General features: G+C 35.3%; 4 protein-coding genes across 4 annotated transcripts; 3 read left to right on the plus strand and 1 right to left on the minus strand.

Moving 5' to 3' along the window:
- Positions 1 to 435: 435 nt before the first annotated feature.
- LOC143542363 (uncharacterized) lies at positions 436 to 3,222 on the minus strand. Its single transcript, XM_077034965.1, has 3 exons — positions 2,392 to 3,222; positions 1,501 to 1,669; positions 436 to 961 (listed from the first exon to the last, which is right to left on the minus strand). Exons 1-3 carry the CDS (start codon positions 3,121 to 3,123, stop codon positions 513 to 515), a joined length of 1,350 nt encoding a protein of 449 aa, XP_076891080.1. The 5' UTR covers positions 3,124 to 3,222; the 3' UTR covers positions 436 to 512.
- Positions 3,223 to 5,585: 2,363 nt separating this feature from the next.
- On the plus strand, positions 5,586 to 6,713 carry LOC143542337 (diaboline synthase-like). Its single transcript, XM_077034946.1, has 2 exons — positions 5,586 to 6,185; positions 6,285 to 6,713. Exons 1-2 carry the CDS (start codon positions 5,586 to 5,588, stop codon positions 6,711 to 6,713), a joined length of 1,029 nt encoding a protein of 342 aa, XP_076891061.1.
- Positions 6,714 to 11,710: 4,997 nt separating this feature from the next.
- On the plus strand, positions 11,711 to 12,817 carry LOC143542339 (17,18-epoxy-17-hydroxycur-19-ene N-malonyltransferase-like). The gene has a single exon (XM_077034947.1). It carries the CDS (start codon positions 11,711 to 11,713, stop codon positions 12,815 to 12,817), a length of 1,107 nt encoding a protein of 368 aa, XP_076891062.1.
- A 3,129-nt stretch (positions 12,818 to 15,946) lies between these two features.
- Positions 15,947 to 16,474, plus strand: LOC143542340 (akuammiline synthase 1-like). The gene has a single exon (XM_077034948.1). The coding sequence runs from the start codon at positions 15,947 to 15,949 to the stop codon at positions 16,472 to 16,474; it is 528 nt and encodes a 175-aa protein (XP_076891063.1).
- The last annotated feature ends 936 nt before the right edge of the window (positions 16,475 to 17,410 follow it).

Consider the following 17,410-nt stretch of genomic DNA (forward strand, 5'->3'; position numbering starts at 1 on the left):
TGGAGATGGTATTGAAGCATGGGTGACTATAGAAACACAAGACATGGAAAGATTCAAGAATGATATGGAACTGATTTCATTTTATCAAAATTAAGTAATTTTGATTTTGTAGCCCAATTTAATCACATTACAACCGAATCGGGCTAGTTATTATCTTTGTTTATCTTTTTCGGTTTAGTTTAAAACAATTTGCATTTTGTTTATTTATATTTGTGTTTGGGCCCGGGGCCATAAGACTTTATAAACCGATAAGTCTAACGTCTTGATTAACAGTTTGGTGGTTTGGAAGTTATCCCAAACGCCCGTCCAGCGCTTAAGTGACTTTGTGGTTTTCTCATGAACTCGGTGTATTAACCAAAATCAAAATAAAAGGCCAATTATATTTTATTGTTGTTTGATCATAAACTCGTATAGATTTAAAGTTATGAACTGTGAACCAAGATATTCAACACCAATCATAAATCAAAGTCCAATTTTGTGACCCACAAACATAAAATACAATTACATTAACTTCATTTAGAACCATCAATAATGATTTTCTTTATATGATCCACATAATCTTGCATTTGTTCCCTTGAATGTGTTGGAGATGGATATACACAAGCACAATCTAGCTCTCCGTCACGAATAGTATCAAAGATCGCAAGTGACGGACCCACACCATGAACCGAAGAACAACCAACACAATCCAATAAACCAATATTTTTATGTAAATGATTGGTGTTTTCGATTAGGGGGTCTTCGAATACCGAAAGGAGAGAAGTTCTTAATGAAGAAGAAGGTGTTAAACCCGGGTTTTCAATAGCTTTACACATGAGGTAGTTTAAGTCGGCCGTGTCTGTAAAATGTTTATTGTTGTTTTTTGCATTTTTTAAGGTTGTGTAGATTCTTTGCGCTAGATCCCATAAATCTTCCCCTTCTTTTATGTCGTGCGAGTTTATGATGACCGAATGGTAAAATCCTGTTTTAAGTTGAAACGATTTCAGTGGTTAACAGAGGCGTATGTTGACCTAACCCACTCGTTGCGGGTTCATTTCGGGCTCAAACTAAACCAATAGGAAGAATTACAATTTTTTAAGTTTCTTAAAACAGTTTTAAGTTCTTCAAATCGGTTTTTGTTTTTTTTTTCGGTTTTAATATTTGGGCTTGAAACTTCCGGGCCGAAAAAACTGGCCAAATTATGAATTTAGGGCTAAATCTTTTTGTTAGTACTTAATTGATTATTATACATTTGGGCTAAAAAGTCAGTTACATTGTTTTATTAAATTCTTATAAATTAGAACAAATTAGAAGTTAAAAGTGAAAATCCAAAAAGGTTATTTTGGTTTTAATTACATCCAAAATGAAATTGATCCCAAAGTTAAAAACCAAACCGTTAGTTTTTGTTTGGGTTGGGTTATTTTGGTTCGGTTTTTCAGTTACGGATTGGTTTTTCGGTTTTTGTTTGGGTTCGGTTATTTTGGTTTTTATTTAAGCAACATACGCGAAAATTAATCTTACCAATATGATGATCACTATGAACAGGATCGAGTTCTGACCGACAATCAATGAGAGTTGCAAGTGAATATTTTTCCCATTTTTCATTAGGAAAGTTTTTAGAAGCATGAGCAGCTATAAATCCAGCTGCTGCAATTAGCCCAAATAGTTTGATTCCTTTTGATTTGCAGCCCTAAAACAAATAATGTCACAATGCAAGTAACTCTTAAAAAAACTGATAGTTCAAATGATATTATCACTCTATCAGCCAAGAGGTATGCTTTGACTAATGAGATCAACCTTATGAATTATGATTTATGATAAACTTTTTAAATATAAAGGTGTAGGAGAAAAAAATTGAAAAGATATATAACTGAATTTAAAAATATAGTGCATTTGACCTCAGAAGTCAAACAACACATCTTTGTTAGACCATCATACTTGACTTTCATGTTCCAACTTACAATCATTCTTTTATCAAATGCCAAGAAAACATTATAAATTGCAAGAATTAATGATTTCGTGTAAGGTTCATGTCGTGTTTTTGGTGTGAATTTCCAAATTCCAACATGACATGAACCTAACACGAAATTCATAGGTTTGGGTTTAGGCTAAACGCGTTTGAGTCAGTTTCAAGTTGAATCATCAAACACATTTAGTTAAACAAGTCGTGTCAATTTGTGTTGAACCTGAACGTTCATGGGTTGACTTGTTTAACCTATTTATTTATTTTTTTTATTGTACTTTTGCAAATATGCAAAAATTAACTCATTCTCGGGTCAAACAGTTCGTGTCAAGTCAACCCACGAACACATGTGTGACAAGATTTTCAGGTTCGTGTCAGGTTCGAGCTGGAAACCCACGAACACGACCTGTTTAGCAATCCCATCATCTAACAACAACACCACCACTTACAGAAAGAATCCCATCGGTATCATCCGACCCAACCTTCAACCTCACAAACTTCGTCGAACTCGGGACCCCAATCTCCTTAAACCCCAAATTACTAAACCGAAACGAATTAACCGAGTTCCCGATCATATCCGCCCCCCGCGCCCAAAACCACTTACTCGTCTTCCCAGCCGGAACCAAATCCTCAATCGCAAACCCCAACCCTAACCCCTCTTGTTCTTCAATTTCCACATCTCCATTATACAACCCCAACAACTCCTTCAACAAACTCGCCGCTGTGGTCCGATCACACACCGCCGTGTGCAGCCGCAGCACCACCGCCCATTTTTCCTCCGGCAATTCGTATAAACTCGCAAACATGACATGGGTTTCAAGAATCTTATCAATTTCAGTAAAGTTTGAATCTTTATTGAATATTTGATATAGGTTTGTGTTCAATTCGAGTTCTATTACGGAATTGAATGAATCTGACGTGTGGAATTGGATTTTAAGTGGGTTTTGAGTGGTGGGTATGGTGAAATTGAAGGTGTTATTGGTGGGATTGAATTGGAGTTTGGAGTTGAGAATTGGGTGGTGGAATTGGAGTTTGTGGATGCAAGATTGAAGGTGGGATGGGTTTAAGGGTTTGGAGAAGAGGATGGATAATACGGTAATGCCGGTGCCGCCGGGTACGGCTCTGCACCAGCTGTATTCGGTCCCGCCAGCGGGTCGGGTCTCCGGAGATTGGCCGGACATTTTGGATAGGATGGATTGAATATTGATGAAGTTTTTGTTTCTTTGTAATTATTGTTATTGTTTTAACATGGGTATGGCATTTTTTGATAAGATAAGTGCGTATGGGTTTGTTTAATAATGATTTTGTGAAAACCCGTCACTTGTGGTTTAGCGGTCCGAAGACTTGAGTGGTTATTTGGTGATGACCCAAGTTTAATATTTATTTGTATTATTTTGATAAATTATGGCAGTGAATTATTTGAGCTAGACCTTGTGAGGTTGTCAGTTTGAATCCCGAGCTTACCTTTGTTTTTGTCTACTGTGTGTTACGTAAGAGATTTTTGTTTTTTGTGGCGGCACAACGATTAGTAAGTGGTGGTTGGCGGTTGGCGGTATAATTTCGCGGGGAAACGACCGAGCTAAACTCCTGAAGCTAGAGTGGATCCGGTTAAAACAACATAGTCTGGTCAAAGTGAGGCAACAAGATTCTTCAGTTTGGGGAATGCGGTGGTCTAAACACAAAGAAAGTACGCGTTCTAGAAAATGATTTCGTGAAAAAATGGCTTTAAAGACTCCGATTAAATTAGTTTTTACTATAACTAGTATGGAATTAATTATGCTGGTGAGAAGTCAATTGAGTGTGGTTTTATCATTGCTATTGTATTTGGATTGGAAAGTCGTCTAGTTAAAGAATACTGAGGCGTCCTTATTTGAGTGGTTTGGTTATAGCGTTAGTTGTCTGAACTAATGAACCGAGTCGATGGTGGGATGGGTTTCAGAAGTAAATATTTACTACTTTTGGTGGTTTTTATGTAGGACCATCTTTAACTGGGTAGTATTAAAGCGGTTGTAGAGCTACTTAGCAGTGCCCTTCCGAATGGTTGCATTGGAAGGGAGACCTTATGCGGAGTGGCACCCTTCGGAAGAAGCGAAAGAGGAGGGAAGAAGCAAACACGGAGGTCATAATTGTAACTAACTCAAAACAAGGTTAGTTAGGTTTGGTCATTGGAGATGAAAATATTACATGAACTTAACAATTAATAATTTCGAAATCCCACTTGCTAACAAGGAAAGTCTCTAGTCTAGCGGTGCCAAGATGTTGTAACCTGCCGGCAAACGGATAAACATAATGTTTGGGACTGATAACAATGTTATGTTTTTTGTTTGTAGAGAGTGTGTAAGAAATTGGAAGAGATGGGTGAATATTTTTGGAAATTATTAATGCAAAATGGTGAAATAAATAGGGGAATATAGCCATTCCGGGTTTATCACACAGAAATTGAACCCGACGGCAATGTTTATGGGATGACAGCAGTGTTCCCACAAACTCGGGTTACCCGCTTCCACCCCCTCCAACCTAACACATCAGGATATGGTAAGGGACCATCCCCAAACCCAGATATCATATTCTACTTGTCACTTGTAGAAGTTGTATAGATATAAAGATTGTATAGGCCGGCTTTACCAACCCGACAAGTCTGTGGAGATATAAGGTTTGATGATTTCAAAGAATCATACGAGTCGTAAAGAACAATACAAGTAGTATAGAACAAATAGTATAAGCCTGTATGGGTGGTATTGATCTATATGAATCGTAAAGATCTATTCGACTCATAGAGATATTAGACATATGTAAGATGACATGTGTATAGTATACATTCTGGTGTTTGAATATCTTGAGCCCTCATTGAGTGCTGGCACTCGAATTGACATGGCTGATGTTGGGTAGAAATGGGGAGATGTTTTTATAACATCCCTAGTAGTAGGCTTGTGTTGGTTCAATAATTATTTATAATACTATCGATCTACTAGTGATATAAAACAACCCGTTGCGTTGGGCGTAAAGTTTTTCAGTTTCGATGCATTCATAAGAACCAACAAAAAAGTTTACCGAAACATGTTCGGTTTAGTTTTTATTTCTTATTATGCAATTATGTATAGTCTAAACTAACTTTTGTGTCTTAACATGATCGGTGTATTTTAGTCATTTACTTGTTTGAAAAGTAATATTTTCATCCACATTTATGGCTATTTTAAAATTTTCCTAATTAAAAACTGGTTTCACTTTATATGACTTTTTTGTCGTTCAAAAATAGAAAAAAGAAACAAAGTGGTTTCATGTTCCCTTCTAGGGATTAAAAGCAAACAAAAATAATGATCATTTAATATTTAATGATAAGATTGTAACTACTATAAATGATAAATAAATGTATACAACATGTTGGCACTATATATAACTATCTAGTTTTAATCTGCAGCTATAAGATTAAAATGATAGGGAAGATCCTAAGATTCGGAAGAAGGCAATTTCACACCATTATTTCTCAAGAAATAATCAAGCCCTCTTCTCCAACCCCATCTCATCTCCAAACTTATAATCTTTCTAGGCTTGATCAATTCATCCCACATCATTATGTTCCGCTAGTTTTGTACTACCCAAACGATAAAATTTGCGGTTTAACCCCGATGACAAAGTGCAAAAAATGAAGAAATCGTTGTCACATAGCCTAACACAATACTATCCGTTTGCTGGCAGGTTACACTCACCGATATCACCTTACACGCAATGTAACGATGAGGGAGTTGTGTTTGTCGAAGCCAAACACGTTAGCCAAATGAACATGTCCCAACATGTCAGTGAAGATGATGACATTGTTTGCCAACTTTTTGTTGATGGCTTGTCCTGGTGGCAACACTCTCCTAATAAACGAACCGATCTTCTTGGTGTTCAAGTCAATCATTTTGCGTGTGGTGGAATCGCGGTGGCAGTGGCCATGTCTCACTTAATTGGTGATGGTTGTACTTTTGGCTCACTCATGAGTCATTGGGCTTCGGTAGCACGTTATGGTTCCCTTGATCACAAAGATGTACTTCCATATAAGCCTCATTTTATTCAAGTCCAGCCTACAACCGATTTTCATGGACCTCCCCCACAAGCTTCGGTTTTCTATACAGGGTGTGTCAATCATGTCACTAGAAAATTCGTGTTCCCGAACTCAAAATTAAGTGACCTCAAGAATAAGGTTCTTGAAACGGCGGAAGGTGGATCAACACTATCTATAAACAAACCTACACGGGTTGAAGTATTGACTTCTCTATTATACAAAACATGGGCCACTGGAGTTAAGAAATCTATTTTACTTGTTCTTGTGAATGTGTGAAATAAATTTGTGCCAAAGCAGCCGCAAACGGCTGTGGGAAATTTGGGGACATGTGTTTTCGTCACGACCAAACATGAAAGTGAAGCATCATTAAATGTGTTGGTTTCCCGGATACAGAAACAGAAGATGGAAATTGAAGGTGTCAAAAGTATGCAACTGGCTAGTGAAAGAATTGATTCGGCCATGTCAAGATTAAGTAAAGAAGAAGGTTTAGAAGATTATAAGTGTTTTTTGTGTTCGAGCTTATGTGGGTTTCCTTTTGACAAAGTGGATTTCGGATGGGGAAATCCAGCAGTTGCAAGTATAACGTTTAGACCGACAAAACGTATTGGTTCCTTGTTGATGGATACTCCCAGTGAAGACGGTATTGAAGCATGGGTGACTTTAGAAAAAGAAGATATGGAAAGATTTCAAAATGACAAGGAACTGATTTCATTTTGTCAAAATTAACTAGTTTTTGTTGTTCTAATGACACCTCAACCAAATTGGGCCTATTATTATGTTTGTTTATCTTGTTAGGTTTATTTCGAAATAATTTATATTGTGTGTTTTTATGTTTGCGGGAATTTAGAAACCAATATGTCTTAAAACCCCATGTTTAAAGTTTGAACAAATTAAGATTCATAATGGTTGTATTAGAAGCAACGAATATTTTCCGTTGTGTAATTGGTGCCGATTTGGTGCCGAATTTCACCAATATACGCTTGAATTGGTGGAACATATTTTAATCACTTGCTATATGACCTCGGTTGTTTGGTAATTTATAAGTAATTGGTGTCGAGTTCCTACAATATACGCGAGGTACGTGACCTTCTCAACAAACACATAAACATAAGGGTCAAAAAAGATAAAAAAGAAGGTATAATACAAGCAATTATACTTACTACATGTGGTGTTAAAGACAAGAAATTAGTCACTATTTAATAAGACGAAAGCATCGGTGAATAGAGGTAAAAGAATACATTAAACGCCTCTCATGGGTCAAAAATAGAGGTAAAATGGAGGATTTGGATTGGGAGACATGTTGCACGTGCTCGCTTTGAGGTTATGCAATTTGGTGGTTCACATTTGAAGTCATGACGCTCAAGAAAGAACGATTACAATCTACATTACTTAGGATTAAGAGTTTACCATGTTGCTCACCTTGATCATACCATTGCAAATACTTGAGAGTTCACAGATTAAATTTCTTCCATCTATCTTTTCATGTGAATTTGTGAATGAATATATGTTAAAAGTTAACAAGTAGTCTGTGGTCATGTTTTTCTAAAATCGACAATGTTATATGTTTTTGTTACGTTTTTAAATTTTCAGTCGGTTTGTAAGTTTATTTTGGTGGACATGTTTGGTAAGTTACATTGTTGTTTCTTTCAAAAACCCGTACTGGGACGTGTATAAAATTAGTTTATTGTGAAGCTACGTCGACGGATACTTATCCAAATAAAAAAAATACATAATTAATCATCTAGTTTTAAAAATAAAAAAATGAAAGATCTTCCTATCATGTGCGACAACCCAGAATTATTCCCTGAGGATCTTCCAGGGTTGCCACCTAAGCGAGAGATAGAAGTTCAGATATATTTAGTACCAGGAGCCCTGCCCGTTGTGAAAGCGCCTTACTGTCTAGCACTGTCTGAGATGAAGGAATTGATGTCCTAGCTGTAAGAACTCCTCGACAAAGGTTTTATAAGACCAAGTGTGTCCCCGTGGGGTGCACCGGTGTTATTTGTTAAGAAGAAGGATGGAAGTATGAGAATGTTCATTGACTATCGCGAGTTGAACAAGCTTACGATGAAAAATAGATATCTGTTGCACCAGATTGATGATTTGTTTGACCAACTGCAAGGTTCAAGTTGGTTCTCCCGAATAGATATCAGATTAGGCTATAATCAGCTAAAAGTGAAGGAGGCAGGCATCCCTAAAACAACGTTTTGGACGCGGTATGGACACTACGAGTTCCTCGTGAAGTCATTCGGTCTAACGAATGCTCCTGCAGCATTTATGGATATGATGAATAGGGTGTGCCGGCCGATGTTGGATAAGTCAGTTATCGTTTTCATTGATGATTTATTGATTTATTCAAAGAGCGAGTCGGATCATACTGAGTATCTGAGAGAGGTATTAGAGACTGAAGAAAGAAAAGTTATGGTTTTATATAATACTGATTGGTAATGTTTTTCTTGATTTTCTTGTAACTTTATGGTTTTATATAATACTGATTTACAATTGAAAGTTTTAATACGCAAAAAAGAGAAATTTAATAAATTCTGTTTTCGGTTTAAACATGATGGGTTTAACCACCAATAATACACTTGTCTTGTCAGTATTTTGTATTCATGTGTATTACGCGATTTTCAAGGTTCGTGTCATGTAAAACTTTCAGGTTAGTGTTGGGTTCGACACATAAACCCACGAACACGATCTGTTTAGCGATTCTATCATCTAATAATAACAACACCTACATAAGGAATTTGAACAGTATCTTCTGATCCAATCTTCAACCTCACAAACTGAGTCGAACTTGGAACCCCCATAAACCCCAAACTACAAAAACGAAACGAGTTAACTAAATACCAGATCATATCCGCCCCACGCGCCCAAAACCATTTAAATAGATTTGTGTTCAAGAGATGAATTTGAGTGTGATGAAAATATTGGTGATTGAATTTTAAAAGTTAAATGGATCTAGTAACAAATTAAATCAACTATATTTATTACGGGTTACCCATGTAAATAGATTGCAAGTATTAAAAGTCTCACTTACAAGTAGAGGTGGGTGAAAAAAAAAAGTTAACTAAATCGACACGAAAATCAAACATAAATCAAAGCGCTTTGAAACATATTATGTAGAAACTGGTTTGGAACCGATTGAAACAGTAAGTTTGGAACCAATTTGTAACTCTCTCTACCGAAATTGGTTAACCAAACCGAAAACCATAAAAAACCGTAAAATTGGTTAACCAAACCAAACCAAAACCAATCATAAACCAGTTTTGACTTTTGTTGACTAAACCGAACCGGTTTCAACCTAAACCTGTTTAGTGTTTTATACCGGTTTGTACACCTCTACTTACATGTAGCTCAAAGTCGCAAGAAATGCCCCTTTAAAAGTACATGTTACCCCTGAAGAGAATAATGAAACAAAAAATGTCAAACACAAAATTATATGTGAACATAAACTACGTCATATATCAATCGATTTCAATAAGGTAGGAGAATACAAATTGTGAAAAACAAAATCCTGTATAGAGTAAGCGGTGGATGGAAAGCGATTAGCGTTTGGAGAGTGAATTAACGATCGTGTCGGGCGGGTTAGAAAGAATTCACGAGAAATCTAAACCAGGTAGCGGATTTTATTGGTGGTTTAAGAGAGTAAGGGTACGTGACGAAACTTATAGTTTTTTATTAGAGGTTATAAATTTTATGACGCCAATATAAATTTGCATATTATAAACGCAGAAATTTTAATAATAAGTATTTTAAGTGATTTCAGCAAATAAAGTGAAAGTGATGTACGATGTACTCTCCACATATATATGAAAAGTGTGGTGCGTATTTATTTTCTAAATCAATGTTGAGTATTTGAGTTAGTAAATAAATTTTAAAAGTATGGTTTTTTTAAGTAGAATTATTAGGTGGAAGATAGTGGATGAGATGGAGTTTTTTACTAAAATGGGTGAGGAGGAAAAAGTATTTACCTAAATAGATTAATTGAAAAGTATTTACCAAAATGAGTTTTTTTGACTTATATTTTCTCACTTCTAATCTTATATTTTCTATTAAAAGCTTCTATATAAGTAAAGTACATAAAAAATGAATTAAAATGTTTATATCAAGCTTATTAAAAAAATATTCTCGGAAACTCTTATTTATATTCATATTTTTAGTTAACAAAACGATTTAAAGCAAAAGAAAATTGTTTTCGTTTTTAATTGCTTTATTATATGTTATTTTCGTTGATTTCTTCATGCTTTTTTTTCTTATATAGGAATTTTCAAATATTGAATTGGATTTGATATTGATATTGGTATCGATATTGTTTAGTTGGAATCGGTTTGAGTAATGTCGATACTGGTATCGAAGTTGTTTATCCAAAATCGGTTTAGTTCGTCATGATACTGATAAAGTACCGATAATCGTATAGCTTATAATGATAATAAAAAATACTCTAGTTTGAATACAACTTTGTATTCAACAAAATTTATAATTGAATGTTGAGAAAAATACCATGTATTATGTTTTTATTTTTAAAGTTACCGACTGTAAGTTATTTTTCACGTATATTATTTATAGCATAATGATTAATACGAATTTTTAAAAGAAAACAACACTGTAAAAAGTTGTTTTCATACAAAAGTTTTGACCATAAAAACAACCAAAAGAAAATTTGTATTTCTATTATAAAATAGTGGTACTATCAAATCATATTGTGCCCAATATAAAAAGAAAAGGCTAGAAGAAAAAAAACAAAGGAAAAAACAATAATGAATTAAAGAAAATAATGAATAATACGAGGACATGACTTTTATTTTAAATTAGTTTTGATAAATAAATAATATGAATACAAAAGTCAGTTTCCGAAAACATTTTTTTTAATAATTTTGTTTTAAAGTAGATAAAAAAACATAGGTTTTATTATCATTAATTCATTTCTTTATCTATCTTTTTATATAGAAATAATTTTAATCAATAAATTAGGTATGAGATAACAAGAAAAAACTCATTTTGATAAATAACTTTTAATTCATCAATTTTGGTAAATACTTTTTCCCCTTCCCTATTTTGGTAAAAAACTCGATGAGATGTGAATGTGTACATCCTATTTTGGTGAAAAGAAACTCATAGTTTTTAGTGATGGTCCATGTGGTGTCTACAAAACTTAAATGTCTTAGGTGTGTTTTTTTTATTTTCTAGTTTGAAAAGTAATATTTTCATCTATATATTGAATAACTTTTTGGTAAATGCCTATTTAAAAATATTTCTGTTAAAAAAGTGGTTACACATTTATTATCTTTTTATTGTAAAAAAATGAAAAAACAAACTAACAAAAAATGTGGTCTTGGGATAAAAAGTATCAAAAAATAATGATCATTAATTGATAACTTAGTAATGGCTATGGATGATTATTAAATATATACAACATTGTGGCACTATATATAGCTATCTATATTTAATCTGTGGTTACAAGATTAAAAAAAAACATCCCGTAAAAAGTTGATAATGATGACAGGGAACATCCTAGGATTCGAAGGAAGGCGCCATCACACCATTATTTCTAGGGAAATGATCAAACCCTCATCTCCAACCCCATCTCATCTTCGGACTTATAACTTGTCCAAGCTTGATTTGTTCATCACACATTACTATATTCCGCTAATTCTCTACTACCCAAAAGATAAACATTGCAATTTAACCCTTGATGACAAAGTGCAGAAGATGAAGGAATCATGTCACATAGCCTAACACGATACTATCCATTTGCCTGCAGGTTACCCTCATCGGCATCACCTTACACGCAGTGTAACGATGAGGGAGTTGTGTTTGTTGAAGCCAAACACGATAGCCAAATGAACATGTCCCAACATGACAATGACACTGTTGGCCAACTTTTTGTTGATGGCTTATCCTGGTGGCAACACCCTCCTAATAAAAGAGACAATCTTCTTGGTGTTCAAGTCAATCATTTTGCGTGTGGTGGAATCGCAGTGGCATTGGCTATGTCTCACTTAATTGGTGATGGTTGTACTTTTGGCTCACTCATGAGTCACTGGGCTTCGGTGACACGCTACAGTTCTCTTGATCACAAAAACGTACTTCCATTTAACCCTTATTCTATTCAAGTGCATCCTACAACTGATTTTCATGCACCACCCTCGGAAGATGTTGTTTTGCATACAACGTGTGCCAATCCTGTCACTAGAAAATTCGTGTTCACCAATTCAAAACTAAGTGACCTCAAGAATAAGGTCCTTGCAACGGTGGAAGATGGATCAACAATATCTATAAATAAACCCACACGAGTCGAAGTACTGACTTCTCTGTTATACAAAACATGGGCCATAGGACATAAGAAATCTCTTTTAACCTTTCCTGTGAATCTGCGAAGTAAATTTGTGCCAAAGCTGCCGCAAACAGCTGTGGGAAATTTGGGGTTGGGTGTTTTGGTCATGACCAAACATGACAGTGAAACGTCATTACATGTGTTGGTTTCCAAGATACAAAAAGGGAAGATGGAACTTGAAGGTGTCAAAAGTCTGCAACAGGTTAGTGAAAGCATTGATTCAATCGTGTCAAGATTAAGTAAAGAAGAAGGTATAGAAAAATACAAAGAATTTTCGTGTTCAAGCTTATGCGGGCTTCCATTTAACAAAGTGGATTTCGGATGGGGTAATCCCGCAGTTGCATGTTTAACATTTAGACCGAGGAAAAGTGTTGGCTCCTTTCTAATAGATACTCCTTGTGGAGATGGTATTGAAGCATGGGTGACTTTAGAAACACAAGACATGGAAAGATTTCAGACTGACGAGGAACTGCTTTCATTCTGTCAAAATTAACTAGTTTTGAATTTGTAGCCCGGCTTAATCACATCATAACCGAATCGGGCCTATTATTATCTTTGTTTATCTGGTTGGGTTTAGTTTAAAACAATTTTCATTGTGTTTATTTATGCTTGTGTTTGGTCCGGAGGCCATAAGACTTTAGAAACCAATATGTTTAACATTGTTATTAACAATGTGGTGGTTGGGAGGTTACCCCCAAACGTTCATCTAGCAATTAAGAGAATCAGTGTTCTTAGACCGATGGGATACCTCGTTTACTACAAACAAATAGGGATGATCGAATCATTCTATAACTAATTCCCCTATTTTCAGTTCAAAGTATTGTGCGCTTGGTAGGTACTTATTCGTTCACGTAGCGAGTCTCAATTATTAAATATAGCATGAAACATGTGAAACTTGATATAGGAGTCACTGTGAAGAATAAGATCGGGTTCTTAGTGTTATCGGAGCCATATATACTTCTAATTTTTTTTTCTTATTTTACATTTCTAGTTTTATAATTAAAATAAATAATTAGATATTAACACCAAGTGTAAATCAAAGCCCAATTTTATGATACACGATCAAAACATACAGTTACAACAATTTCCATCTGGACTGACCAATAATTATTTTCTTGATATGATCCACATAATATTGCAAGTGATGGGCCCACCCCATGAATCAAGGAACAACCATCACACTCCTATAAGGCCATCCCTAAGGTCATGTGTAGTGGGGTTTGGGTTTGAGCGATTTTGGGCGACAATGGGCTCGAACATCGCCCCCTGGGCTACAAAGAGGCGAAACTGGGGCGAAATGTGGAGGGGCGATGTATAGTTGTCGCTGCTTCCTTGTTTCATTTATTATTATTATATTTTGTATGTGTGATATATATATATATAGGGGATAGATCTTGCGAGAAGTGATATTACAGCGAGAAGTGCGAGAAGTGAATGTATAACTTCATTAATCCCTAATTTCACTCCCTTTCATATGATGTTACATACATATATGTAGGTTGGTTGTATTTATGTCTTAATTACACATTCAAACCAACCTACAAACATATAAATGTATCGAGCCACATTCAAATATATGTACCTACACACATACAAATATACATACACATATATAAACATACGTAGACATATACAAACATACGTACCTACACACATACATATGCACATACACAACGCACCTACACATGAGAAAGGGAGTGAAATTAGGGATTAATGGAGTTACACCTTCACTTCTCGCTATAAAAAAACTTCTGAAATGATCCAATACCTATATGTGTGTGTATATATATATATATATATATATATATATATATATATATATATATATATATTGGAGGGTTATCCTAAAAATAAGTAGTTTTCTAGGAAGACTAAGAATAAATCATAACCATTGGATCATGTTAATCAATGGTTAAGATTTAAAATTACCAATAACCGACATAGTTTCCTAGAACTGTTCTTTCATCATAGTTTGTAATGCCAAATGTCAAAAATGTGTTGGTTCTTACAATTCATAGAAAACTCCTTATTCTTATTTGAACCATTTTCTCTCTCTCTCTATATATATATATATATATATATTATTACTATTGTACCTCCTACACCATTACACCTCAAAAATAAATTCTCACCCCTTGCTGACTGGGCGCCACACGGCGCAAAACGCCCAACTTTGTAGCCCCTCCACTACGCATAGCCTAATAGGGCGAATTTGGAGGGGAACATCGCCCCCTAGGCGATTTTGGGGCGATAAGGGGCGGGGCGGGAGGGTTTTGTCGCCGGAGGAGGAAGAAATTAATATTATTATTATATTAGTGTGTGTGTTATATATATACATAACCAATCATTTGCTAACTGGGCACCACATGGTTCATAACGCCCTATTTTGTAGCTCATCCACTACACATAGCCTAAGCCGATTTCTTTATGTAAATGATTGGTGTTTTCGAATAAGCCGATTTCTATTTTGTAAAATTCATACTTTGATAAATATTTTTCAAATAACCTAATTGGTAAGCAGGGTCCGATTATTCTACAAAATGAAACAAAAATAAGAGGATGAGAAAACTTTTGGCTAAAATGAAAACTGTAAAAAAATAATAAAAACTGATTTAAAAAATCATAACTCAAATTTTAAAAAAAAGTAAAACAAAAACGTCCCCCCCCCCCCCCCCCCGCCTTCCTCTTTATAAAAAAATGATACAACATTGAGGAAAAAAGATAATTGTATCTTGTTATTTATCGCGTGTTTTTTGTTTTATTTTCGTTATTAATTGTGTCTTTTTTCATTAAAATTTGTGTGATTTTTCTTAATATTGTGTTATATTGTTCAACATTGTGTTATATTTTGTTCGATATTGTGTTGTGTTTTGCGATCTATTGTGTCTTTTTTTATTTATCATTATGATTTTTTTTTGTTTATTTATGTCATTGTGTCTTTTTTTCTCAACATTATGTCTTTTTTGTTTTTTTAACAAGAAAGTCGAGTAAACATCTATTTTTTCGTTTTTTATTTATATTTGAGTTATAATTATTGTATTATATATATATAGGTTTTTTTATTTTTTTGTCACGCACAAATTCTTTACACATTTCTTATTTTTGTCTCCCTTTGCATCTTAACATGTACCTTGGTAAATATTCTTTCCGGACTATTTAGAAAACAAACAAAAAAACCCCTACCCTTTTCCCTATTAATTTTTTGTAGTTTTTAGTGTCGGTACTGGTTGTTAACGAAGCCTAACTTTTGTGTCTTAACATGCCCAATGTATTTTCTTTATTTACTAGTTTGAAAAGTAAGATTTTCATCCTTATTTTGAATAACTTTTTGGTCAATGTCTATTTTATTGTTTTTCTAATTAAAAAAAAAAAAGTGGTTTCACTTTTTATTGTCTTTTCTCATTCCAAAACTAAAAAGAAACAAAGGGGCTTTCAAGGTTCCCTTCTAGGGATAAAAAGTATGGAAAAATAATGATCATTAACTAATAAGATTGTCACTGATAAGGATGATAAACAAATATATGCAACCTGGTGGCACTATATATAGCTAACTACGTTTAATCTGCAATTACATGTTTAAAATAAAAAAAAATAAAAATCTTTTCGTTAAAAGTTGATGACAATGATAAGGAACATCCTAGGATTCGAAGGAAGGCAACATCACACCATCATTTCTCGAGAACTAATCAAGCCATCATCTCCAACACCATCTCATCTACGAATTTATAATCTTTCCAAGTATGATATGTACAACTCACATTACTATGTTTCGCTAATTTTCTACTATCCAAACGATAAACTTTGCAGTTTAACCCTTGATGACAAAGTGCGGAAGATGAAGGAATCATTGTCACAAAGCCTAACCAGATACTATCCGTTTGCTGGTACGTTACACTCACCAACATCACCTTACACGCTTTGTAACGATGAGGGAGTTGTGTTTGTTATAGCCAAACACGATAGCCAGATGAATATGTCCCAACATATGAGCGACGATGATGACACTGTTGGCCAACTTTTCGTTGATGGCTTGTCGTGGTGGCAACAATCTCCTAATAAAAGAGCCAATCTTCTTGGTGTTCAAGTCAATCATTTTGCGTGTGGTGGAATCGCGGTGGCCGTGGCCATTTCTCACTTAATTGGTGATTGAAGAGGTATGTACCCGCCTCAACACCGAGCGAGGCGGGTCAACCCACAAGATACAGAAGAGTCTTGAAAACAAGACATTATGAAGGCACAAAGCTAAAACCTATGCACATGGCGCATATCACATATGCTCACGCATATCACATGCTCAGGAATCACATGCTCAGGCATTACATGCTCAGGCACCACAGATGCTCAGGCATCACACATGCTCAGGCATCACATATGCTCACGCATCACATATGCTCACACATATCACATATGCGCGTGGCGCATATCACATGCTTGTGCATCACATATGCGCATGAAACATCTGCGCGTGAGAATAAAGAGAAGACCTCGCGCATCCTCAGGATAGGCGCATATCACACATGCACATAATCAACCTCGTCCTTATCCAAATCAGGATTAGGGCAACCTTGATTGTGCACGTCAGACAACCTTCCAGAAGGTATCTTTTTAAGGAATAAGAATATGCTGATGTTGACAGCTGCCAAATGAAAGGTGGACAACTCAGCATAACCCATGTGCTACCACGTGATTATAACCAATGAAAAAGCACCAGGTGTCCCCAAGGACACGTGGCGCAAATCAATTGGAGGAGGCCAACAAAACCCTAATTGGGTCTTAGCCCAATCAGTGGAAACCCTAGCACTATAAATACAGCATCAACTCCACAAGGAGAGGGATCCAATTATACACTCAGTTACAGCCAGTAACACACTCAATTACATCCAATTACAGAGTATTCAGCTATTAAGCAATACACTCCATTTTCCTTACTCTCACATTATTATCTTCTCCTACAAACACTTATTCTCACACCGGAGGGTTACCCCAAAGAGGACCCCTCTGTCCCTTTCTGAGGGGTAAGTTGACGGTGCTGTTCATTTTGTAGGTGGAAGAACCCAGATCCAAGAGAACCATCAGTGAAAAAGCA

This window comes from Bidens hawaiensis, unplaced genomic scaffold (genome assembly GCF_021521415.1).
Source record: "Bidens hawaiensis isolate Kalapana, Puna unplaced genomic scaffold, B.hawaiensis_p1.1 tig00012834_1, whole genome shotgun sequence".
Lineage (NCBI taxonomy): Eukaryota > Viridiplantae > Streptophyta > Magnoliopsida > Asterales > Asteraceae > Bidens > Bidens hawaiensis.

Coding starts and splice junctions, on each gene's coding strand:
- LOC143542363 (XM_077034965.1), bottom strand. CDS start 3,123: ATGTCCGGCCAATCTCCGGAGACCCGACCCGCTGGCGGGACCGAATAC. Junction 1,670..2,391: donor ATACCGATGGGATTCTTTCT/GTAAGTGGTGGT, acceptor TATTTGTTTTAG/GGCTGCAAATCAAAAGGAAT. Junction 962..1,500: donor TCATAGTGATCATCATATTG/GTAAGATTAATT, acceptor AACTTAAAACAG/GATTTTACCATTCGGTCATC.
- LOC143542337 (XM_077034946.1), top strand. CDS start 5,586: ATGAAGAAATCGTTGTCACATAGCCTAACACAATACTATCCGTTTGCT. Junction 6,186..6,284: donor ACAAACCTACACGGGTTGAA/GTATTGACTTCT, acceptor GTGCCAAAGCAG/CCGCAAACGGCTGTGGGAAA.
- LOC143542339 (XM_077034947.1), top strand. CDS start 11,711: ATGTCACATAGCCTAACACGATACTATCCATTTGCCTGCAGGTTACCC.
- LOC143542340 (XM_077034948.1), top strand. CDS start 15,947: ATGATAAGGAACATCCTAGGATTCGAAGGAAGGCAACATCACACCATC.